The sequence below is a fragment of the Rhopilema esculentum genome, chromosome 1 (assembly GCF_057945365.1).
Source record: "Rhopilema esculentum isolate cy_ngs chromosome 1, ASM5794536v1, whole genome shotgun sequence".
NCBI lineage: Eukaryota > Metazoa > Cnidaria > Scyphozoa > Rhizostomeae > Rhizostomatidae > Rhopilema > Rhopilema esculentum.
In genome coordinates, this window is record NC_142815.1 from 4,019,961 (window position 1) to 4,044,092 (window position 24,132).

The 24,132-nt window shown below is 38.7% G+C and overlaps 3 protein-coding genes across 10 annotated transcripts; all 3 read left to right on the forward strand.

Annotated features, from left to right (window-relative positions):
- The first annotated feature begins 2,066 nt into the window (after positions 1–2,066).
- LOC148960649 (protein mom-5-like) lies at positions 2,067–6,001 on the forward strand. The gene is made up of 2 exons (XM_089114358.1): positions 2,067–2,813; positions 4,714–6,001. The coding sequence occupies exons 1-2, from the start codon at positions 2,483–2,485 to the stop codon at positions 4,860–4,862; spliced, it is 480 nt and encodes a 159-aa protein (XP_088970484.1). The 5' UTR covers positions 2,067–2,482; the 3' UTR covers positions 4,863–6,001.
- A 3,236-nt stretch (positions 6,002–9,237) lies between these two features.
- Positions 9,238–13,271, forward strand: LOC135690339 (uncharacterized). The gene is made up of 6 exons (XM_065207857.2): positions 9,238–9,351; positions 10,146–10,194; positions 10,854–11,060; positions 11,646–11,852; positions 12,458–12,631; positions 13,146–13,271. The coding sequence occupies exons 1-6, from the start codon at positions 9,316–9,318 to the stop codon at positions 13,166–13,168; spliced, it is 696 nt and encodes a 231-aa protein (XP_065063929.2). The 5' UTR covers positions 9,238–9,315; the 3' UTR covers positions 13,169–13,271.
- Positions 13,272–16,598: 3,327 nt separating this feature from the next.
- LOC135690354 (uncharacterized) lies at positions 16,599–23,226 on the forward strand. 8 transcript variants are annotated; one of them, XM_089114253.1, is made up of 8 exons: positions 16,599–16,722; positions 17,669–17,708; positions 19,190–19,396; positions 20,582–21,460; positions 21,557–21,595; positions 21,656–21,871; positions 22,327–22,533; positions 23,075–23,226. In XM_089114253.1, exons 1-8 carry the CDS (start codon positions 16,687–16,689, stop codon positions 23,086–23,088), a joined length of 1,638 nt encoding a protein of 545 aa, XP_088970379.1. In that variant the 5' UTR covers positions 16,599–16,686; the 3' UTR covers positions 23,089–23,226. The 8 variants fall into 8 exon arrangements, with proteins under 8 accessions (XP_088970379.1, XP_088970392.1, XP_088970242.1 ...); XM_089114266.1 differs by having other exon boundaries at positions 20,582–21,424; positions 21,545–21,595; XM_089114116.1 differs by having other exon boundaries at positions 20,582–21,616; positions 21,665–21,871.
- The last annotated feature ends 906 nt before the right edge of the window (positions 23,227–24,132 follow it).

The window sequence follows — 24,132 nt, forward strand, 5'->3', positions numbered from 1 at the left end:
ATTATTTTCAATATCATGATTCTTATGAATAGCTCCAGACAGAAGAAACTAATGAACAAGATTAGCTGTTAGTTATTAATTTCTATAATGATCAACACAATTTTTCGCCATCGTCAGACCATTTCAGAAACAGACGATGGACAGAAAAATGTTCTTCCGCTCTTTTCTTATTGATTTTTGCGCATTAAGATTGCTTTGCTTGAAGGCTACTACTAAACACTTTTTGCAGTAGTCTCTTACTGTAAACCCAAGCTGGCCAATTGCAAAATGCTCCTGTATGAGTAAGATTTGTAGCTGCAGCTCAACCAAACATCGCAGACCAGTGGGGGGGGGGGGGGCGGGGGCAAAACCGAAAATAAGGCTTTACTGGTGCTTCCTTTCGAGGGGCAAATCACTCTAAAAAAAATCTCGTACACCTTTCGTGAAAATCCTATTGTTTTGTCTGAAAATCCCCAAAAATCCTTTTGCTTTAGGCAAAATCTCGTACGCTATTTGCAAGAGAATCGCCACTCGCTTCCTTTCCTAAAAATTTTAACTATCTTTTTGTGGTACAAAACTTTGAAAAGAGCAAACATTTCGTCCGACACTTTTCAGAGTACGAAGTCATTTCTCAATTGTTTGCATTGTTTCAAAAAGCAGGGAGCTAAAGCCCCCACAGCCCCTTTCTCCGGAGTGCCTGAGCTTAACTCGAACAAAAGATGAAATGTTTCCATCATTATTACCAAAGTTAAATGCTGCTCAGGTCAGACACAGCGGTGGACAGAAATAGAAACTTAATGTTTTGACATTGCGAATATAAGAACGGTTTCCCTAAGCCGCGGCAAAGCTGTTAGCGATATATCCTTTATTCTCAGCTTACAAAAAATCAGTTGATTATATGGGACATCAGATCGGATTCTGTGTCGATTAACAATGACACGATAGATTAGGGATACACCATGTCATCTGACCGAGATTCAAGGACAATAGACACACGGAAAATGTCGGACCACGAGGGGTTAGAAATTTCAGATTTCATTACCAAACATTTTTACAGCGTGCTTTATTCACTTATTGTCATCAACATAAAGAAGAATGAAAATATATAATAAGAGCATCCTTGAGTCTTGCTAAGGACACTGAGATAAACCTGAAAGGTTATCGACTCCAGTGCTCTATTACATACGCTCGTGATATAAATACCTTAAGATGCGCTAGGATAGTTCGAGCCTTTTCGTAACACATTATTGACCTTGGGTGAAGAGCCAGAGGGTTCAGGGGGCTGAAACCCCCTTGTTATTCCCCAACGTCATCTACACCTTGCTTCTTTTTTAGAAACATTTCGAAGCCCCCTCCTGTCTTTGCATACGCACCCCTGAGGCTTATTGCTATAAATAGATAAAAAAGGTACACATAACCCTTAAATAATTTCCCTAAATAAAATATACAAACAATCTTTTGGTGGTACAAAACTTGAAAATGGCTTTGAAAAAAGCAAACATTTAGTAAACTAAAGCTTTCACAACTGGGTATATAAATTTCCTAGCGTAGAGTTTTCGGTCTTTGTTCTGACGTTTAGTTCTAACAAAAAAGCTTTAGTTTACTAAATGTTTGCTTTTTCTACATGAAATAGCAATTGGCCACTACCAACGGACCTGCCCCCCCCCCCTCCCAAGCCCACCTTCTTGGACACATCTAGCTAAACGATTTATATTATTTCAAGACCTTGGTACCTCCAATTGGTAATACAAGGCTTAATTTTAAAACTGGGATAGAGGTACCAATACTTTGTTGGTAATTTCGTAGTAGTTTGATTCAAACAAGACTCTAGATTTGGCACGAATCGGTGAAATGGGGGCTAGGGAGCAGCTTCACCCTTCGAAATGATTATTATGTTGGCAGTTTCTATGCAAAGAGCCCCATTTCTTTGCCCTTCAACGCCAAAGAAGAAACAAAATAAAGTCTATTACAATGTTTCTGCGATTTTTTTCCAACTGTGGTGTCCATTGCATGATATTCCAGTCCGTGTTTTAGACTGTATTCAGACACCAATACAATAAGCTATAAGTGCCTCCTTTGGGTGGTATAAAACACACTTCTTGGTTACACAGTAACAAAACACAGGTCCCCAGGTTAAGAGGCACACGACGCTGGGAGAGAAAGGCAGAGACTGAAGTTCAACGGTTGACAAAGAAGATTGGTAGAGCTGTTTGACTCTCTGGGTCTGCGATTACGCCAAGTTGGAATTGAGAGTCTATTGGTTGGACGAAACAGCCTTGGAGAACTGAGAACGAAAGACGTCATCTGGCCAGTGAGAGGAAATCGCAGCTACGGATTGAGCGCGTTGGTGCATCAGCAGGGAGAGGCTGGTTGTCTGAAGAGCATGCAGCAATAGGCGAGCTTGCAAAGAAATTGTTTGCCCTTGCATAATCAAGAGGAGGTTTAGTTAGCTGAGACTTTGGGAAAGTGAAGATCGAGGTCCGAAGTGAAATTGTGTCAAGAAATGGATACATTAAAGTGCATTTTACTCATTTTCGGCAGCATTTTAGCCAGTTCTCAAGGCTTGCGTATGCTCAACTTCAACTCAAAATGCGAGGATCTGCGTGCCACTATGTGCCAAGATTTGCCATACAACCAAACCTTTTTCCCCAACAGTCTAAACCATCTGAGCCAGTATGAAGCCATCCAATTCTTCAAACAGTTCCACGCTCTCATCAAGATCAAATGCTACGAGGACATCAAACTCTTCTTGTGCTCCTTGTTTTTTCCAATTTGCACCAAAATCAACGAACCAATCCTTCCGTGCAGGACCTTGTGCAAGAAAGCAAGAAAAGGTTAGTTGCATTTATGACTACCTAAACTATAACTTCAATTATTTTCTCGGCTTGATAAATAACGTCTTTAATTTGATGCTACCCAAAAGTTTGAGAATTATCGTAATTTTGCATTATGATTCTTGCTCTTTTCGAGCCATGCTCAAAACGAGTCATTCAGAAACAAGGTGGCAATTTTATCCAGAACCGTGTCATTAACAGTTATTTCCTACACACCAACTGCAATTAAAAAATGAAAAATGGAATAACATCGCATGCTATCAGTCAAAAATAAAAAATGCCTCTTCTGATCATGTGCACGCGTTTGAATCTAATAGATCGAATCTAAAGTGTGACAAAATATGTGGAATGAGTACGTAATCGCTTTAATTCACAAATCTGTGGTAAGACTATCAAAGTCTGTGATCAGGATTTCAGACTAGAAACTTTGTTCCTCCATGGGAGAAAGGGAAACTAGGGGCTGAGTGAAAGGGAGCTGTGGGCAAGCCCCAATTGTAATAACAAGCATGCGGATTTTTTTCTTTATAACCCTCGATATTTGAAGTTCGAGGGGGACCGCTGGAACAACTGTTTTCAGCAAATGCAGGAGAGGGGCCAGGGTTGGGGGTTGCTTCTAGGCTAGTTAAGAGGGTCGGAAGGCATTCTCAACGATGTTAATGGTACCGTTTGGGGTTCAGTGGAGGAAACAAGGGTTCTTTGCAGTTTGTTGCGATTAATTCACTGTTTTCGGCAGGTATATTAAATTTTAAGCTGGTGAACGGTGAATTTCACGAATGATGTAGCGTAAATCATAGGGTACAAGTTGATGTTCAAACGCTCGTATTCAAACGCTCGTAGAGAATAGAAAGGGGTCAAAATTCATTCACATCATCTTTTACTGATATCAAAAGTATTAAGATTTACATTGATAAAGTGGATCGGAACAGATACAAATTTATGCCTCAAACAAACTCATAAACACTCTTTAATAAAGGATCCAATCGAGGGGCGAACCACTATGAGAATCTCTTTCACCTTTGGTGTAATTGCTACTGTTTTATGTGAAGATCCCTGGACATAATAATAATAATAATCTACATTTGTACAGTATAATAAACTTGGTCAGCTTGCTCAGAAGCTGCTTTCAGTCAAGGTCCTGTTACGCTAACAAATCATTTTGTTTTCGTGAAAATCTCCTCGGATCCGGTGCCATTCTTGCGTGGACATATTTCACGTCGTAGTTCGTGAGTAGATTGGTAAGGCGTGCATGGTGGCAAGAAGGCGGGGCAACCTTGTCTGAAGAGACACGCCATGGGCAATTTTCGTGTATTTAAATCAGGTATTAAAGAGGTGTTGACAAAAGGGCTGGCTGATCCGCCTCCTAGTGGTCCTCTTTGACGCGTTTGGCTCTCTGCTGCCAATATGCAAGACGTTGATCCTATTACTGTGAATCAGAATACGCTTTTATTGTTGTAATAATAATAATTATGAATTAAAGCCAGTGCTATCGATAAACAGCTTGCCTAATCGTCAACTATTGTCATCACAGACACAATCATCGTAATCGCAACATATCACCACCGGTCATTAATTGTAATCATTATTGTTTTGATCAATTTCCCATTTTGATCATTTAAAATTACTACCGAACATTGATTCCAATCATCATTGTCCCTATCAATCACCCACAATCACTAGCAATCATTAATCGCAATCATTATCGATCATTAATCGCAATCATCATTCTTACAATCATTTCACCATAATCACCCAAAATCACTAGTGACCGTTTATTGCAATTATTATCGATCATTAATCGCAACCATTGTTATTAATCACCATCAATCACAGAAATCACTATCAGCTTAATAATTTTGACTGCTTGCTTCATACCACTCAAAAACCTTGATTCCGCTTTTAGGCTGTCAGCCAATCATGAAGATGCATGGATTTGACTGGCCAGAAATATTCCGCTGCAAGAAGTTTCCTAAAAAGTCAAGTGGACAGCTTTGCATCGAGAGAAAAAGCAACAGACGGGACAAAAAAAGTTCCAAAGGGGGCAAAAACTGACACACGAGTGAACCATCCTTTCGGGCATTCCCACAAGCAAGAAGCTTTCGAGCGAGAACATGTTTTGGACAAAGTAAATAGCGTTAGTTCAGTGTACGTATTTTTAGCCGGTTTGTTTAGGAATAAACTTAGCATAAATTTGCATAATGTGCATAAATCTTGTGTAGAGAGATCGTCCGTGTTTCTTTAATGTAGTCTTGCTTTTATTTTAACATGGACAACAGTATTTTTACTCCCAACTCTTAAGAAACATACGCCTCACAATTTTTTATCTCAAACCTCCTACATTCCTGCCTAGTCAATTTAACTTAAACAAAATAACAGGGATAAGAAAACTGGAAACTTAAGTAGGCTAAAACAGAAAAAATCTGTTTTACAAGAACCTATTTGCTACAAAGAAGTATGTTAGACCATTTTATTAAACTTACCCAGTTTTGCCAAAAGGTTGCCAAGTTTTCAAAAAAGTTCTTAATTAAATGATTGAGAATACTTTCAACCAATATTCTCAGCGTATAAATCAGTACAGCATGATCAACATTAATGAAAAGTGATACCTGATGATCAGGTATGAAAGAGATGCGGATGCTTTTTCCGGAGCACACGATCCGGGCAGTTAGGACAACGAGGCTTGTAACATTTACCAAGATTTGGGTGTTCGATGTACCAATTCACCTTTTTTGTTTGTAACTAGCATTTCGTTCCTTACCACAAACTTGTTATTTTACTTTTTAGTCAGACTTTATTACTTTGTCAGTCATTATCAAGTTGTCTCTTTTTGAGTCATATTTTGAAACCCCACCCCTCCCCGATCACTCCCATATTTGGATAAAAAAATGAGAAATCACATCGAAACCCTTTCTAGAGGGTCAGCTGCCCCTTTTGATGTCCCTATTGCCAGGGTTATGGTTTTATGAAGCGAACAAGGAGACCCACACAAGATTGCCACAAAAAAGGGGGTTTGGTCCTCCCTGAGCTGACGTATCTTTACAAATCTTTCTACTGCCGACATTGAATTGGGTAAAGACAGGACTAGCTCTAAAACAGTTCCTCGTTATTTGTTAAGCCATTTTTTTTATTTTAATGGCATTTCTATATACGCTGTTTTCCATCTTTTTCAATATCAGCATTTATTGGTAAAATGTGTTCACCTTTTGTTTTGAACGCTTAATTGACAATTAGCAACTCGGATTCAAACCAGTAATTAAGGGGAAATGATAATTTAGTCGTTATGTTGCAACACTTGAGTCGTTAGCGATGCGACACAATCTGATCGGAAGCCCGGCGATATGAGAGGTTTAATTTTGCATCCTTGCATTGGATTTTAGGAGCTTCGAAGTCACGTTGTTGATATCTCACGTAAGGAGGAAAAGTGACACCTTTGCTGCATTCTTTGCCGTTCTGTATAAAGGTGCTTTGCAGTAAAAAAAACTGTGAGAGGTAAATGGATAGTTATTTTTAGATAGATCATCTTTCGAAGGAGTTTTAAGAGACAAAGAACAGCTATTTCAAAGAAATTGACAGACAGGTTTCAATCAAGAATGTTTCATAGGGTTTTTCGAAGGGTTATCAGCTGCCAGGGCAAGCTTTGGAGAAAAAAGGTCTAGTGTTTAGAACAATAGCAATTCACTGGGATTGGAGGGCCAATTACCCCCTGGCTTATATGTTAAAAAACCCCTGGAATATTTCTGCAAACAGTGAAGTCGCTCTATTGCCGTCTTCACTAAACTGTAAAATAGCGATAATTATTTCACTATAAACGAAAAGCCAAGATTTTAACTTTAATTTCTACCCACAGTACAAATAATAACCGCATGTTTTCTTCCAAATTCACGGAGAGAGAGTGTCCCCAGTGAAATGACAAATTTATTCTGAAAGAAGAAAAATTCAGTGAACAGGGGGCTTTGATAAGGAAGGGAGCGAGGAGAGCCCCTTCAACCACAGCATTTTCAGGAAAATTCTCAGAGGAATTTGTTGAAAAATTCACTATATCATTTAAGCGCTGCTATATTTCCCACTCAGAATTGCTTCTAATAATATACTCCAACTTTTCTTAAATTTCTTGGGGTTGACATCCCAAATGGGGCTGCTATTGCCAGAACATATGTAAGTTGGTAAATGCAAATTATCACGAGATTGAAATCACCTTGTATCCTTCTTGTCGTCCGAGCTAAGGGACTGAAGGGCTAAAACCCGCTCACGTTTTTGCAGAACTGTGAAATCCAGGTAGTAGCATCAAAGATAAAGGATAAAAGCTACCACCAGTGGCGTACCCAAGGGGGGGGGAATAGGGGAGTCCGGACCCCCCACATTTCTAAAATATGATCCTCAAGATTTGTCCAAAAACGATGTAGGGGGGGTGTAGCATACTCTATGCTTGTCAATAACAATTGTAAAATACTTTGCTATTTACCGTAGCTAACATGAATCAAATAATGGGGGGAAATTTTGCAAAAAGGGCATTTACCCACATTTGCGAGTGTTATAAGGGTGTGGTCCAGAAAAATTTCTGGGGGCTGCACCCCAGACCCCCCCACTACTGCAGCCCTGGGTACGCCACTGGCTGCCACAAAAGTTTTCCAATTTGTCTAGAACCACCCCACACAAAAATGTGTTCCAGGGTCACTGTTGTACACAGTTTTTCTGAGATAGTTTTTAGGGCACTGAGAAGCTATGCTTATCGAGCAGTCTTCTGGTCCTTCTTCTCGATGTGACCACACCTCGTGATTCCTACGCCTGGAATTACAGAGAGCTGGAGACTCTCCCCATTCTGGGTCTGCCACCTAGCTGCATGGGGGGCACGTGGAGGGGGGGGGGGAGCTTACAAACTTATGATCAGACTTGCACGTCAAAGTTGTAATGGTATACACAAGCCCCAGACTTATGGATCTACAGTCTACGTGCCCAACCAGCTATAAATGCACAAACTTACAGATTCAAGAGAAAAGTAAGGTTTTGACGATAATTGCAATAAGCAGGACATTAGCAACACCAAATGTTTCCTCGATTCTTTCTTGGTTCCCGTAGAGCCCTTCCTTTCCTCCTAGTTACAAAGAAATTACGTCACAACCAAATAAAACAGAAGTCATGATATTAGAGTCAAAGTATCTGCCTCCACAAATCATTTCCCTTCGTACTGTGTCCGTTCCCACAGCTTAACAATAATATGAAATAAACGAACACTCAAAGGTTGGATCAAGTCCTTAAAAGGATGAAAAATATCTGAAATCTGCCATTCAACGCCTAGATTTGATTTAAAGGAAGCAAGAAGGCCTCGTTTACTTAACCAAACATCAGCCATTTAGGAATATAGCGCTGAATTAGTGGGCCTAACGCCTCCAACAATTTCCGTAAAAATCGGACCGGATCTTGATTTGTTATTAAGTCATCAGAATTTATAATTTGCTTGTAAAAAGGATTTGATAAAAACAGAGACGGATTCGAATGTGGAATTCTCCGAACAAAGGATATTCGAATTGTCTTCTCACAGAACAAACAAAAGATTCGAATTTCGAACCTATCAAACAATGAGACACTCGAATTTCGAATTTCGAAATGTTGATTTGGAACAATGGCGATGTCACATAATAATTTTTGAGCCAGGTTCCCAGAATTTAATTTGCCAGGTTCTCTCAAACGCAAAATGTCCTTTTTTGTAAGGGTTAAAAGGCCCAAAAGTCTTCGTGGATCCCCTAAATATGGCGCTAACTAACAGGGTAGGGGGTGAGGCTGTCCCCTTTTCGTTCTAATTAGTACGTTTCGTTCACTACTCTAAAAAGTTTGGCCAATAGTGACATAGAAGGGACATAGTGGCAATTTATCTTTAAACATAGCAAAAAAAATGTCACGCAGCTTTTTCCACCCAATTTTGTTCAAAGCTTCTTCCTTAACCTGTGGTTAATTGTGTGGTCTTTTAATTCGCACTAACATAACACAACACCCTTTGATCAATTTGAACAACTGATGTGGCCCCGTATGGAAACATTTATGGCTCAAACTATTCTCGCAATAAAATTCAGTCATATTTTGTGCCCTTTGTTCTTTCCACAGCTTTGAAATTCAGCTATTTCCAAGCCACTTCACACTAGATTAAATTAGAAGCAATTAATGGTCTCATTAAGTTAATTTTCTAAAGGGGTTCAATTGAACACGTTTCTGAGATTGGGCCAGCAAGGGTTATATCCTGTTACGGCATTCCAGACAAATGGACTACCTTTCCAAAAATATAATAAATCTCATTAGCACGAGGCAATTTAGACTAATTTCCTAATTATTTCATGCGACCAATTTTCAAAACAAAACAAACAAATAACGCCTCAGGAATTGATACGTCCATTAAATTATTTTAATTGCAAAATGTAACGGCTTGTTTATGTATAAATAAACCGGGAATTCGTACAGTTGTACATCGTTCGGAAGCTCAAGAAAGTCAGAGATCGAGAAATAATTTGACATCATGAAGACGGTTCTTGCATTGGCAATCTTGGCTGTGGTATGTTTTGCTTGCTTTTCGCAGATCTTCGTTTAATCTTATTAATGCTTCATTTCACAATATCATTTGCATTTTCACGACCAAAAAATTCACCGCATACCACAAAAAGCTTCGAAATTATTCAAGCACGCTGTTGGTGCCCAAAATTTGCATCGTTAATGATCAAATTTCGTTAAATTGTTTGAATTGGTCTTAAAACTGTTGTATGTGATTAAACTAACAACGTATAATGTGGGTTTTTCGCGTCAAGTTTACATTCTATTGAATTCAAATATTTGCTAAGTTAACTTGTGTCTCAGGTATGCGATACAAGATGCCAAACTGGTGTGTCTTTAAAAACTGATTTTTAGAACCATGGGATAAATTAAAAAGAATTAAAAAACAGCTTGTGCGATTTTGGAAAACAAAATCATCGATTTATGTAAAAAAAAGTCATGTAGAAACTGACTCATTTGATGTAAGGACATCCCTTAGGCAAATTTTTGACACTACTAAAGTATAGATTGGTGGGATTTGCAAAAAAACGTGTTAGAAACGAGTGCTTTGGGCATTTTACGAATTTATCAAGCACAAAGACCAAAGAAACTTTTTTAGCAAGAAACGCGAAGGAGATTAGCATCAAAAAACACGATGACTGTGTGGAAACAACAATATTTGCTAAACGAAATACTTAAAAATGGGCTAAAATATGAATAATCGAGTTGAAATACTATTTTAAGTTTTGAAATATTATTTTATTATCGTCAATTTGATTTTTCATGAGAAGATATTGAGAATTTTTAACTTTCTTTTAGGCCATCATCGGCTCAGAATGTAGGCATTTGCAGAAATACCCTGGCTACCGTGAGTACACTTAATTAATTGTTTTTAGAAACTTACCTCGCTAAGCAATTAATTCTTTGCTGATTTTAGCATTTATTAAGTTCCTTTAAGATTTCTTAAGATCCACATGCAAAAAAGCTGCTTCTTAGAAACAAAAAGGAAAGATAAGATATTACATAGAACATCTGATAATTCACAAGCAGGGGTGTAGCTTCAGGGGGGGGGGATGGTGCTGAAAGGGGCTGTTAGCCGAAAATAGCCATTTTACTTTTACTTTTTGTCATGATTACATGGTGTTATCAGAGAAATATCAGAGAAACAATTTTATGGCTCAATTTTTGCAGTTTTCGAAATTTTGTGTTTCGTAAAGGAATTCAAAAAATAGATTCTATTTTGATCACTTGTTTTATCAGAAGTTTGTTTTTTATCAGAATATGCCGCCCTGATCACGTGATTACATCAGAACATGCCACCCTGATCACGTGGTTATATGAGAACAGGCCACTCTGATCACATCATTTCATCAGAAGAGGCCATCCTGATCACGTGATTATATCAGAACAGGCCATCCTGATCACGTGATTACATCAGAACAGGCCACCCTGATCACATGCTTATATCAACCTTGCCCTCTCTTTACAACTCTTGTTTTCATAACACAAATTCTCCTTTCTTCTTAGTTTGCAAATACCCTGGACACTACGCTTATCCAAAAAGCTGCAAGAAGTTCATTCAATGTGATGCTCATGGCAACGCGTTTATCATGCCTTGTGCCCCTGGTACTGTCTTCAACCCTTACATCAGCGTCTGTGTCCACAAGAACAAATACTCCTGCGGAGCTTACAAACCCGGTTATTATGGTGGCAAGCATCCCTACCACGGTTATCGTAAGTTTTCTTCCATTTCGTGCTTTACTGTATGTCGTAATCTCCTCAAAATACTTGTTTTTTTAAGTCGTGCCCCAAAATAGAAATAGGCCACTGTCTAAGAAAGAAAATATAACAGCCGTTCTCAGGCACCGCGGAGCGTTTGGAAAAGAGGATATCTAAAAAGTGTTGGGGGGGGGGGGGCTAAAATCATATAAAAAGAGGCTCTACTGGAAGTTTTTTCCCTAATTTTTGGCATTTTTTGCAAAAGGTGGGGGCCCCCTGCTCCGAACTGCCTGATTCTTAATGTCGATTCGACGAAGCTTTGTGTCGTTATTTTGAGAATGAATTTAAGAATGATTACAAGCAAACCATTTGTGGTGAAGATTTTAAAAATGGCTTGGCAAAAACCAAGCATATTTGAGCTTTTCGTCTGAAAGTATAAAACATAAGAACATAGATCAAAAACCCTACGCTACTAAATAGATAGGTTGGGAAGTTGTGTCGAAATACATATATTGCAAGTTGTGTAGCTCTTTATAATGTTTGAAATAATTCATCTTTATCGCGCTTGGCTCAGTTTTACAAGGGTTGCTTTCATTCTAGTCTGCAAGAGACCTGGGCACTATGCACATCCATACAGCTGCACTAAATTCGTCCAATGCGATAACCATGGCAACGCATTCGTCAAACACTGCTCCTACGGAACTGTCTTTAACCCTTACATCCAGGTCTGCGATCACCCATACAATTATCCCAAATGCGGATATTATAAACACAGTTACAAGAAACACTATGGTTACAAGAAAGGACGTGAGTAATTTCTTTCTATTTGCTGGTTTCCTAGATTTTTCAAATATGCATGCATTAATTACACACTCAAGTATTTAGATTACAAAAAAACATTTCCAATTGTTTATTTTTCCCGAATTTCCAAGACCTCCCTTTTCTTATGACATGCCTTGATTCATTGACTAAAACTTTAGACTTGGAAGTTTTAAAAATATTTGCGAACACCTTCTACAACACTCAATTTTATTAGAAAAAAACCCCTCTACCCTCACCTCGCCGCTTATTTATGCCTTCATTCGCCAAATTTGGACTTTGTCATTGAACTATTCACCTTTTGTCTTCTCTTTAACGCATGATATAGCCTTCTCCTAAAACAGAGAAACTAATTTCTCAGCACATCTAAGGGAACTGATATCTAATATATGACGTCACACTCGTTCCGTTCCCCCTCTACTTTCTCGTTCCAATCCCTTTTTCTTCAGCTGCCTAAACAACTGCTAGTGATACTGAATCCATATAAATGACGTCACACTCGTTCCATTCCCCGTTTCTTCAGCTGCCTAAACAGCAGCTAGTTTTGCTAAATCCAAATAAATGACGTCACACTTTGTTCCATTTCCTTTTAGCATGCGCATACAGACATGGTGCCTTGTTGCCATACAAGCCCAATTGCCATTACTTCATTCACTGCTCCCATGGCATTGGATACGTGAAAGCCTGCCCAAGCAACCTCGTCTGGAACCCAAAGATCAAGGCTTGTGACTGGTACAAAAAGGGATACTACTACAGCCATTGTCATTGTAAGTACACTGCTAGTCTTAGATTGATAATGTGTTGACGTCACTTTAAAATCTCTTTCGAATCTTTAATCATATATTTTTATATCTTCTGGGTAATCTAAAACAGTCATTCAAATTTTATCATCTAAATGCATTAAACAAATTTTGATTTTCCGACTTTCTTGCTCAAGATCACGTGGTCTTTTAGATTCTGATTTGACCCCTTCTATAAACACTCCCTCGAAAAAGAATTTAAATACTTTGTTTAATGAATAAAATTTCCTGATGATGGCAGTGGACACGAAGCTTGGAGTAGCAACCTAGAATGTTCTGTTCTGGACACATATATCTGCCTATACGGCACCGAACATTTAATTACAGACCAATATACACTAATTCGCTTTAACTTCATAAGTAGATGTTTGTTTTTTTAGCTTGCATCTATTCTATTCCATGTTTTAATTTAATTAACAGCTATCCAATGCATATTTTCATTTTTATTTTCACATTTCTAATATTTTCTTCTTTTTTTCAGATTATGGCAAGCATTATTATTAAATTCCAAAAAGATGAATGAATGAACAATAATAAACTTAATTTAATGCTTACTAGACTTTTTTCAGTGTCTGATTTTCTTAAAAAAAATGATTTTACGATTCAATTAATTCGTCTTTCTGCCTCGGTTCCTTGAATCAGCCATTGCTCTAGAACAATTTTATAGGCTTAAGCTTGGGGCCATAACCTTGTTTTTAAAGAGGAACAATTTAATGTCTTAAATGATTTTAAGGTTAGTGAAGCTTGAGGGTAAAATGCGTCTTGGTTAGAGAAAAGTCTTGAGGCTTTTAAAAAAAGTTTTTCAATAACCTGACCACTGCAAAGATTGTAAGTTGATCAAAAATCTGCAAGACTATTTTTGAAAAATAAATCAATTGGTCAAATAAACCAATCGAAACGTTGATAGTTATACCATTCAGCAGTTTCCGTTAAAAACTCGTTCCTCAACCTTTTCCAGGTGTTCAGACGACCCCTGTCTCCGTGTGCAAGCTTGCCGGGGGTCTGGTACCCAGGGAAATGCAAGCTACGTAATAATAAATCGTTTCAATCTTTAATGTGAAGGGGCAACTGGAAGCAAACCAATACCCTATCCCGCTGATCAGCTGAGAATAATTGAATAAAACTGCAAACATTCACTTTATATCAGTCATTTTCGCATAGCTTTCAAAAAATGAATCTTGGCATCAAATTAGAACGAGACCACAAGACTTCTAAATTCAGCTGGTACCAAGCACTGAAACGAGGCAAGAAGGGCGTGGTCATTGATATCACGCCCATAACCCTCCCACTCTGCAACCAGCTAGGGTATTAAAAGGGAAAGACACTGTCATATACTTGGTAAGTTATTTCCTTCCAATAGAAGACAGAAGATGACATTTGTACTTTGTACAAAATTTCAGATGAAATGATCCCAGACTACTTAAACTATGAGAAATTCTGGATATGCCAGGGGGCAAGTTTGACAAACCAATTGATTAAGAGATCGTATCCTTGGCTCAGCTTTTAATATGCTTTAATTCAGAGGTCATCCAATCTATTCTCAAGTTTATTGATCGAATTGTACGATTGTCAAATCTTTTCTAGTTTGAAGTCTGTAATGTTTGCTGGGAGATTTTTTGGGGCTTTTAAAAACACTGATTCAGACGATAATTGAGGGGTGGCTGAAAGTGAACCATACAGATCATAATAAGATAAAATGTTACCTCAAAGTTGCTAAAATATGTTTAGACTGCTGTTTTGTGGCATTTTATAGACTGCTATTTTTGGGAAAACAATTGGAGCTTTGGCTTGTATGTTTGGGCCAGCCCACCATTGTTTTGTAACCAGGTAATGTCCTCATTTTGGTCTGGGTTCAGAACGCTGTTTCTTTAATGAGCAAACCGAATATCAGCTTTATGTAGGCTTGCACTATCATTTTATGCGAAAACGTATTGCTTGATGTAAATCTCCAAGTATTTTTATATCCAGATGAAAAATTACGATACAAACTACATTCTACTATATTTTCTATTTGTTCCACGATACCACAGCTACGATACCATGGGGAGCTAAGGACAAAGACAAACCATTTGTCATTACGTGCAACTGGTCTAAAAACTTCAAATGCTGCACGTATACACAGTTATTGTTTAAGATAAAATTCTCCACGTCATCATAAGTAAATTTCATGAATCTCTGTCTTTTTTAGGTAAGGAAAGTCAATACGCTATTCAGTGGCGTAGAAAATGGGGGTCAGAGGGGGAGAAGGACCCCTTTGTAGAGCTAAACTGCAATCTTGTCGGAAATTAATACAATATTTCCTATATTTTATCCAAATATTGCATTTTGAGAGGGAGGATTTTAAACCTGAATATAAAATAAAAATATCTGAATATATCAGAAGAAATTTTATATCAATTCTGATCTGAAATCTTTATGTTATGTTCAGATTCGCGACAAAATGAAATTTATTGCTGTTTTTTGTCGAAAAAAGTAAAATATCTTGCCCCTCCTTTAAATTTTCCTATCTACGCCAATGAGGCTACAAAGGACTCATATGCACATGTCAATAAACCCCAGCTCTTGCTTTGTTCAGAACTATCATTTCAGTTTGACGGAAATCAAACTAGCATTTCTGTTCGCTTGCTTCAAGCAATGCTACAACTTTGAGCCACAGAGGAGTGACGTCACAAAGAAAGTCAGGGACCTAGGAATTTTTCAGTGCCAGGGCCCCTACGCTTTACAGCATTAGTAAAACAATCTAGACAATGCATATGGTGCCTAGAATTTTTCTGCATCTTAACTGGTATATTAAACAAACCTGAGGCCCTTGAGCTCCTTTATCATATCCAAAATAAAATAACAAAGATAATATTGTTGCTTAGGGCCTTCTAAAAGTTAGGGGCCCTTCGTTTTTCAGCTAAACGTAACGTAAGTCGGTTATGCCCTTGCTCAGAAGCGAGAGCTGCGGGGTGTGGCCCTCATCTACAATTCCCAAATAATTAGGATCCAGCTTAAATCTTCTTATACACAGCTTTAGGCATATTGAGGAGAAATAGTAGTTGACCATCCCAGTGAAATTTATTGTTTTTTTTTCGGAAAATTCAAGTGGAAAATTTCAAAAATGCGCATAGAAACTTTGCTTTTATTTTGCCAAAATTAGTGGAACTTTTCGTGTCTTTTGCCCCACCCTAGAATCCACTTCCAAAGATGCCCAAATAGTATGCAGGGCTCGTGGCTTCGGTAGCCCCTGATTTGTAAGTCTCTACCGGCTTTGATTTCTAACTCCCATGACGCTTAATCTGCCCCCGGTAACCCCATATTCTTAAACCCCTAAAACCCTGCGATGCCCACGTTCATTCTACCTATTTCAGTTTAAACTAATATAGCCAAATTGCTAAATATAAAACAATTAGACACATAAGCGCTATTTGAAACATCACTTGCCCCATCTGCCCCCGGTAACCCCATATTCGCAAACCCCTAAAACCCAGCGATGCTCTCGGTCATTCCTCCTTTTTCAGTTTTAACTGCTATAGCCAAATTTTTAAATATAAAACAATTAGACACATAAGCGCTATTTGAAACACCACTTGCCATTACACCCCATCTGCTCCCGGAACCCCGTATTCTTAAACCCCTAAAACCCAGCGATGCTCACGGCCATTCTACACATTCAAGTTTCAACTGCTATAGCCAAGTTGTTAAATCTTAAACTATAACAGAATGTAGTTGCTTTCTGAAACACCTTAATGAAACATTAGGCCTTACAACCCTCATCGGCTGTTGATATAATTGCCACAGATTCGGCTATTAGATGCGTCTTTTGGATTCATCTTTCGATGCCACATGCGTAGTAACTACCCACAATTAGGACAGAAATAATCTTATTACAGAAATTAAGGAAATAGCCACGAATCTGTCAATAAATTTACAGTAATTAGAAGACAAGTCTGCCTGGTTGAAAAGTATAAAATGCACAGAAAGCTTTGACACTATCATTCGAGAGGTCGCAGCTGTAAGGTCACGGCACCAAACTCAAGATGAAGTTGTTCATAGCAGCCCTAGCTCTTGCTATAGTAAGTCGATCTATACAATTTTTGTACTGTGCGATTTCTGAACTTATTTGAAAGCATTTGCACTGAAGTTAATTGCGTGTTTATGTTGCTGTAGTGTAAATAGACTGTGCTGCCTTTGGTGCATTGAACAGGACGATTGTAAGTTGCTACTCCGAGTTTCACGATCAATGCAATTTTTAGGCTACGAAGAATAAACAGTTGTGTAATGCAGTTAAAGGCACCTAAAACAACAGGGCTCTGAGATTAATTAAACGCTGATTGATTACTTTGGAAATTATATTTATAAAATTCTAATTGAGTTCATCCTGGATCATGTAGCTCGGTAACTACAGGTCCCTCTGTCGAAAGGGGCCTCTACGTTTTTTTAACAAGATCATGTTTTTGTGATTTTGACCATGTCGAAACTGCTTTTAACAACTTCGAATGCTTTATAACCGCAATTTATATCACGGCCGATCATTTTAAACATTTTTCCACCGCACTAGTGTGTTTCACACGGTTTTTAAACTACCCCCATTTGTTCTGATGTCTATGGAACTCAAAACCATTTGATAGAATCTTCCTGTAGCGAAATCGACTCGCAGACGCTGTGGCTCGATTCTCACTCAAGGCGGCTCTGTTGAGTGCATTTACACCAATCTGGTAAAGCATTAAAACTGCTGTAGGAAGCTTTCGAGTGTTTTGTCATAATCTATTTGCTAAGATAACTTCCACTGTACGGTGTGTTTATTGGGAGCAATTACAAACAAAGATCTAAGAAGATGACTTTGTGTTGTCACGAAGCGACGAGGGTAAACAGCTGGAGTTGCCTACTTCTGACAAACCATGATTGCAAGAGTTTTTCGGGCTAGGGCTCTCTTTATCCCGTTGCCGTTCAAATTTATTTGCATATTATGAATTTATGAAATTTCACAGCAAAGCTTTAATATATTTCTGTTCTTTCTAGATTTTTACAGAAACGCAATCAAGCAAAGTCTACAGATACGGTATGTCGGTTCAATTTGCTTTAATTGTTGTTACTCTCGGTGTTGTAGAGCCAGGAACCCCTCCCTCCTTTCAAATGCAGAATTATATCGCTATTCTTATTCCCTTTTTGAAAGTTTTTTTTAGAGCTCCTTGGGTTACTGCGATGCAAGCCCCAGTAGATTGAGAGAATAAAAAATATCAAGTTGGGTTCCAAAGCTGATAATAATTCCTTCTTTAAATTTTCAACTTCAGGTCCCCCCCCCCCAAATAATTGACAAAATGTACTATATTTCCTTTATAATTGTGTACTGAGTGGGGAGCAATACAATAAGCAGCCCTCTCACCCCAATATGAATTTCGTTTTGACGACACAATAGAATACATTTTGGTTGCACCGAAGACAAAATTGCTCTGGCAAAGTAAAATAAAAAAGATCTTGTTGTTTAAAGAAATGTCGTTATGTTGACGAAGATCTTTGTCAATGGGTTTGTTTTGGGTTTGTCAATGGGTTTGTGCGTGTGGAACAGGACAGTTCTAACTTGCTACTTTTCCGAAATTTTCATATGATCATCTTGAACATGTACATTCCAAATTTTCAGAGGCGTCGCCAAAGGGGGGTACCAGGACAGTGCCGTCCTCCCTAAACAATTTGTCCGTCGACACAGTAAGGATTATCGCCGGGCACTCGCTTTGCAACATTTTGCAACATTTCTGTGTAGTTGAACTTTCAAAGTATGGTAATGAGTATAAGCATTCAAACAGAAACAAATGATAGTAGCATGCAAGAGTATTTATCTTTTGACCCTAACCCTAACTCTTAAAGAATGAGACACGCCTTTTTTGTCAGCAAAAGTCGCCTCTTCACCCCTCCAAACAATTTCCTAGGCTCCGCCCCTTCAAATTGTGTAATGTTTATGTATCGTGCATATTTGCTACTGTTGATCACTGCTCAATCGATCGTTGTAAAATGCACGATGCCGCATAAGGAGATCATCATCTGCATCATCGGCCAACAGCGGACTACTTCACCTTGAACTTATGATGCTTATGATCTTCTGATTTCTAATTAGTTATCGTTAATTGCTGAAGATTGCAAGAGCTACTTTTAAACAATGATTTACTGATTCGACATTTGTTAGTGACCTTGTAATTTTTTTATCAGTTATCACTGATTGCTTGATTAAACAGTGATTTACTGATTAATGTTGATCAGCGTATTTCTGATTAATTACAAGACTATCAATTGAGCAGCGATTTACTGATTTATGTTGATCAGCATCTTTCTGATTGATTACAAGACTATCAATTGAACAGTGATTTACTGATTCATGTTGATCAGCGATATTTCTCATTGATTACAAGACTAACAATTGAATAGCGATTTGCTGATTCGTGTTGATCAGCATCTTTCTGATTGATTACAAGACTGTCAATTGAGCAGTGATTTACTGATTCATGTTGATCAGCGTATTTCTGATTTCTGATTTTCCTTGATTCTCAGACTGCAAAAAGGCTGGCTACTATCCACTGCCGAAGAACTGTCACTACTACATCCAATGTGACGACAACGGAAATGGAATCAAAATGCCATGCGCACCAGGAACGGTCTGGAGCCAAAAGCTTTGCACATGCGTACACAAGGCCTACGGTTGCCATAGCTACGATAACAAAGGCTATTGCCCAGCGTTCAAATATTACAAGAAGGGCTGTGAGTAGCAATTTCTTGATTCATTTCTTTGCGTACATCAATCAATGTCCCCATCTTGTGTTGTCTCGTAGGGCTCCTTTCTGGGTCTTTTACTTGTTAATGATTTGTATTATTGCATTAAGCCCAGGAGTTGTCCCAGCTGCCACATTGTTTGATGGCTATTCAGCTTGGCTCTTGTAATTTTTATGAAAACATTATTTTTCATCATTTTTGTATCAAAGAAAATCCACAAAGGAGAAAATTTGAAACCTACAGGTTTGCGCAGTGACAACGATGGCTCTTTGCTTTATTTGCCTTCTCTAGTCCACAAGTTAAGCACCAGTGTTCAAGTACCCAGAACCAGTCTAACAAATTAGCAGATACTTCTTCGATAGGAAATTGTCCCCTGAATCAGTTTTATGTAAGGAGACGCTCGCATGACAAAGTTCATCATAAAAATACACAATTTAGACAATAACATCGTGTAATAACCTTTCGCTGTGTAATTCCTATACGCAACAAAAATACCCAGGAATTTCCGACTCTGGAAAAGTAGATCTTGGAGGACGCTTAAATGGTATATACCTTTTATTGAGCCAGCCTCCTCATTGGCACCATTTTTGAAAATATTGAAAATACTCCCCCCTAACTCCATTTTGACACCATGTTTGGAAAAATGTTGGGAAAGGGACAATTCTACCCTAAATCTCTTATTGGTACCATGCTCCGAAAAATATAGGGAGAGGAGATATTAGCCCTCCCCCAGCTTTCCAATTGGCACCAAGCTTTGAAAAATTAGATTGAGGGGGGACAATACTCGCCCTACCTCGCTTTTGGAACCATATTTGGAAGAAAGTTTGGAAAAGAATACTCATCCTTCTGACCCCCATTTTGGTACCGTACTTTGAAAAATGTAAAGAGAATGACAGTAGTTCCCCAAACTGCTCCCTTCGAATTAAAACCCGAGTAGGAAAATGATGTTGTTGATGCTACATCGTGCTGCATGCGAGAACACGAGCCAAAGAATTGTTTCTAAAAGGAGCAAAATTGATTTTTTGAAAAAAGAATACGAAAGAAGAAGCCTTTTTAGGATTTAAGTCTATGGACAGCAGAGGTTGTGTAAAGACAATCAGTTTTTTGTTGTAAGAGCTTAAAATTGTTTCTCCAACTTTATCACTATTTTATCACGACATCTTTCCACCGCAGATAAACATGTAGCACATGGCAGACATGGACACGGCAAGGGTTGCGTTGGAAGACATTGTGGTGAACACGGCAAGCCTTATGGTAAACCTTACGTCAAACCTTACGTCAAACCTTACGGCAAAGGTTGCGTCGGAAAACACTGTGATGGACACGGCCATGGTTGCGTTGGAAGACATTGTGGTGAACACGGCAAGCCTTACGTCAAACCTTACGTCAAACCTTACGTCAAACCTTATGGCAAAGGTTGCGTCGGAAGACATTGTGATGGACACAGCCACGGTTGCGTTGGAAAACATTGTGGTGGATATGGCAAGCCTTATGGTAAGCCTTACGTCAAACCTTACGGCAAACCTTATGGCAAAGGCTGCGTCGGAAGACATTGTGGTGGACACGGCAAGCCTTATGGCAAAGGTTGCGTCGGAAAACACTGTGATGGACACGGCCATGGCTGCGTTGGAAAACATTGTGGTGGATATGGCAAGCCTTATGGCAAAGGTTGCGTCGGAAGACATTGTGGTGGACACGGCCATGGCTGCGTTGGAAAACATTGTGGTGGATATGGCAAGCCTTATGGTAAACCTTACGTCAAACCTTACGGCAAAGGCTGCGTTGGAAGACATTGTGGTGGATATGGCAAACCTTATGGCAAAGGTTGCGTCGGAAGACATTGTGGTGGACACGGCCATGGCTGCGTTGGAAAACATTGTGGTGGATATGGCAAGCCTTATGGTAAACCTTACGTCAAACCTTATGGCAAAGGTTGCGTCGGAAGACATTGTGGTGGACACGGCCATGGTTGCGTTGGAAGAAATTGTGGTGAATATGGCAAGCCTTATGGCAAGCCTTATGGCAAGCCTTATGGCAAACCTTATGGCAAAGGTTGCGTCGGAAGACATTGTGATGGACACAGTCATGGTTGCGTTGGAAGAAATTGTGGTGGATATGGCAAGCCTTATGGCAAACCTTACGGCAAAGGTTGCGTCGGAAGACATTGTGCTGGACACGGCCATGGACACGGCCATGGACACGGCAAAGGTTGCGTTGGAAGAAATTGTGGTGGATACGGCAAACCATACGGCAAAGGTTGCGTTGGAAGAAATTGTGGTGGACACGGCAAACCATACAGTCATGGTGGGTACGGAAAGCCTAATTATGGTGGACACGACATGCTTCATGACAGTGGGAAGAAAGACGATGTTGGATACGGCGGTAGATATGGCGGTGTATATGGCGGTGAATATGGCGGTGTATATGGCGGTTACCGTCGTGGCAAACCAATCTATGACTATGGTAAGTTTTGTTCTCATATATCTGTTTCAATCTTGCTTGAGCAATTCTTGTTGATTGATCACTGATTGCTTGGTTTAAAGACAGCAAAAAATCATTAAAGGTGACTGAGTGAATCGTTATAATAATCAATTGAATGATTCGTATTTATTGATCACTGATTGCTTCGTTTCAAGACAGCAGTAAAATCATAAAAAGTGATTGAGTGAATCTTAATAAGAAGCGATTGAATGATTCGTATTTCTTGATCACTGTTTGCTTCGTTTCAAGACAGCAGTAAAATCATAAAAAGTGATTGAGTGAATCTTAATAAGAAGCGATTGAATGATTCGTATTGATTGATCACTGTTTGCTTCGTTTCAAGACAGCAGTAAAATCATAAAAAGTGATTGAGTGAATCGTTATAATAATCGATTGAATGATTCCTATTGATTGATCGCTGATTCTTTGATTTCAAGATTGCAAGAAAGCTGGTTACTTCCCAAGCTCAAAAAGCTGTCACAAGTTTATCCAGTGCGATGATTTTGGAAATGCCTTCATGTTCTACTGTCCTAAAGGGACCGCATGGGACCAGGGTAAATGCAGTTGCGACCATGTGTACAATTACCCCAAATGTGGAGCATACTACTACAAGCATGGATATTCTAACAACTGTTTGATTGGATGTAAGTAGTGTTTTGATACAGGGATGAAATAGCAAGAAAGTTAAATTTGGGCCAATCACGATGATAGACCAAAGGATAATCTTGTATACAGGGATAAAGTAACATGGAGCAAAGAACTTGGGCCAATAGCGTTGATTAACACGTGGGCTGTTGTCTATACAGGGATAAAGTAGTAAGGAGGGATACACTTAAAAGTAGTGTTTTAATACAGGGATGAAATAGCAAAGAAAGTAAAATACAGGCCAATGGCGTTGATAAACACGAGGATTTCTTTTATTCAAGGAAAAAACAATTGAGTGCAAGCTTAACAATTTGTCTTCTCTGATGTCATGCATTTCAAGGAGCTGGTTAACTTGATTTTGTTAAGAATCTTACTGAATAGGAGCCTGTTTATGTTCTTGTGCAAATATGACTTTCAGCAAATGTACGCTAAGTTTACCTAGGCCCATGTTTGCTACTTCTGTTAGGCCAATGTTTGTTACTGAGAATTCCTTGTAGCAATGCTCAGAGACCTCTCTCATAAAAATATTTTCTTTTTCAGCTTATAGCAGCTAAAGACGTTGGTAAACTAGATAGGAGATGATGAATCAATCGAAAGAAAACTTTTGGGGACAAACTTTAATTACTTTTGTAAAATAAAGGCTGGAAAATTTGATTAATTAATTTATATTCAATAATCCGTTTTCGTAAAAAGTATGGCTTTTTTCTTGAGTTATTTCTAGCAAATGAAATGGTGGAAAAATGGCAGTCCAAGTCAAAATGCTTTCTTTTGGCATTATTTTGAATGGGTTATTGTCCTTTGGTCTACGTTGGGTCTAGTTGTTCCCTCTGGGTTAAATTTGTCTGGCGTCCATTTTTTCTGAGGGAACTTTAGAAAAGGCCTAGATGAGAAAGCCATCAGAAGCAGGTTAAAATATTCCTATAAACTAATTAACAAAATCAACATTCAACGGTCACAGTCACGTGTGAGAAATGAAGCACAGTTGCAGCCAATCAATGGAATAATCACTGATTGAGTTCCCAATAGAATCACAACGATGGTCAATCGAGCTTTTAGTGATAGAATGCTGATCGGATAGTGATAAGATGATCCGATAGTGATAGGTTGATCGAATCGCCAGTTAATCATGCATCAAATTCTCAGTATAGTAAATAACAGAACCCTAGCTACTCGTTTATCAAAATTCCAATGATAATGGGTTTATACACACAGAAATTGTTAGGGCCTAGCACTCGTGCCCAACTGTAAACCTTTAAGGGGAGATAAAAGGGGAAGGTGGAGAAGGAAGGGGGAGGGGGAGGGTGAAAAGGGAGGGGGCTCGAGCCAACCTTGTTAGTACTTTGATTGAGGGCATATTCTCGGTAAGCAAAAATAGCATACTGCCTGGTATAAACTGTTGGTGAGTTCCACTGTTAATTAAAGAGATCAAATTTTCAATTTTCTTACAGATGACATCAACTATTTCATAACACTATTTTCTTATCAAATTTTCGACTAGTTGAGAACTACCTTCATTGACATTTAATGAACATATTTCAGGCAGTTCTTTGAGGAATGGTGGTTTTCTCTAACCCTTCCTATACAAGGTTTTAATATAG

Bases quoted from the DNA above. Each gene is read 5' to 3' on its own strand.
- LOC148960649 (XM_089114358.1), top strand. From the start codon at position 2,483: ATGGATACATTAAAGTGCATTTTACTCATTTTCGGCAGCATTTTAGCC. The intron at 2,814-4,713 runs GTTAGTTGCATT...TTCCGCTTTTAG, and splicing joins GTGCAAGAAAGCAAGAAAAG to GCTGTCAGCCAATCATGAAG.
- LOC135690339 (XM_065207857.2), top strand. From the start codon at position 9,316: ATGAAGACGGTTCTTGCATTGGCAATCTTGGCTGTG. The intron at 9,352-10,145 runs GTATGTTTTGCT...ACTTTCTTTTAG, and splicing joins CATTGGCAATCTTGGCTGTG to GCCATCATCGGCTCAGAATG. The intron at 11,853-12,457 runs GTGAGTAATTTC...ATTTCCTTTTAG, and splicing joins CTATGGTTACAAGAAAGGAC to CATGCGCATACAGACATGGT.
- LOC135690354 (XM_065207871.2), top strand. From the start codon at position 16,687: ATGAAGTTGTTCATAGCAGCCCTAGCTCTTGCTATA. The intron at 17,709-19,189 runs GTATGTCGGTTC...CTTGATTCTCAG, and splicing joins AAGCAAAGTCTACAGATACG to ACTGCAAAAAGGCTGGCTAC. The intron at 19,397-20,581 runs GTGAGTAGCAAT...TTTCCACCGCAG, and splicing joins CAAATATTACAAGAAGGGCT to ATAAACATGTAGCACATGGC.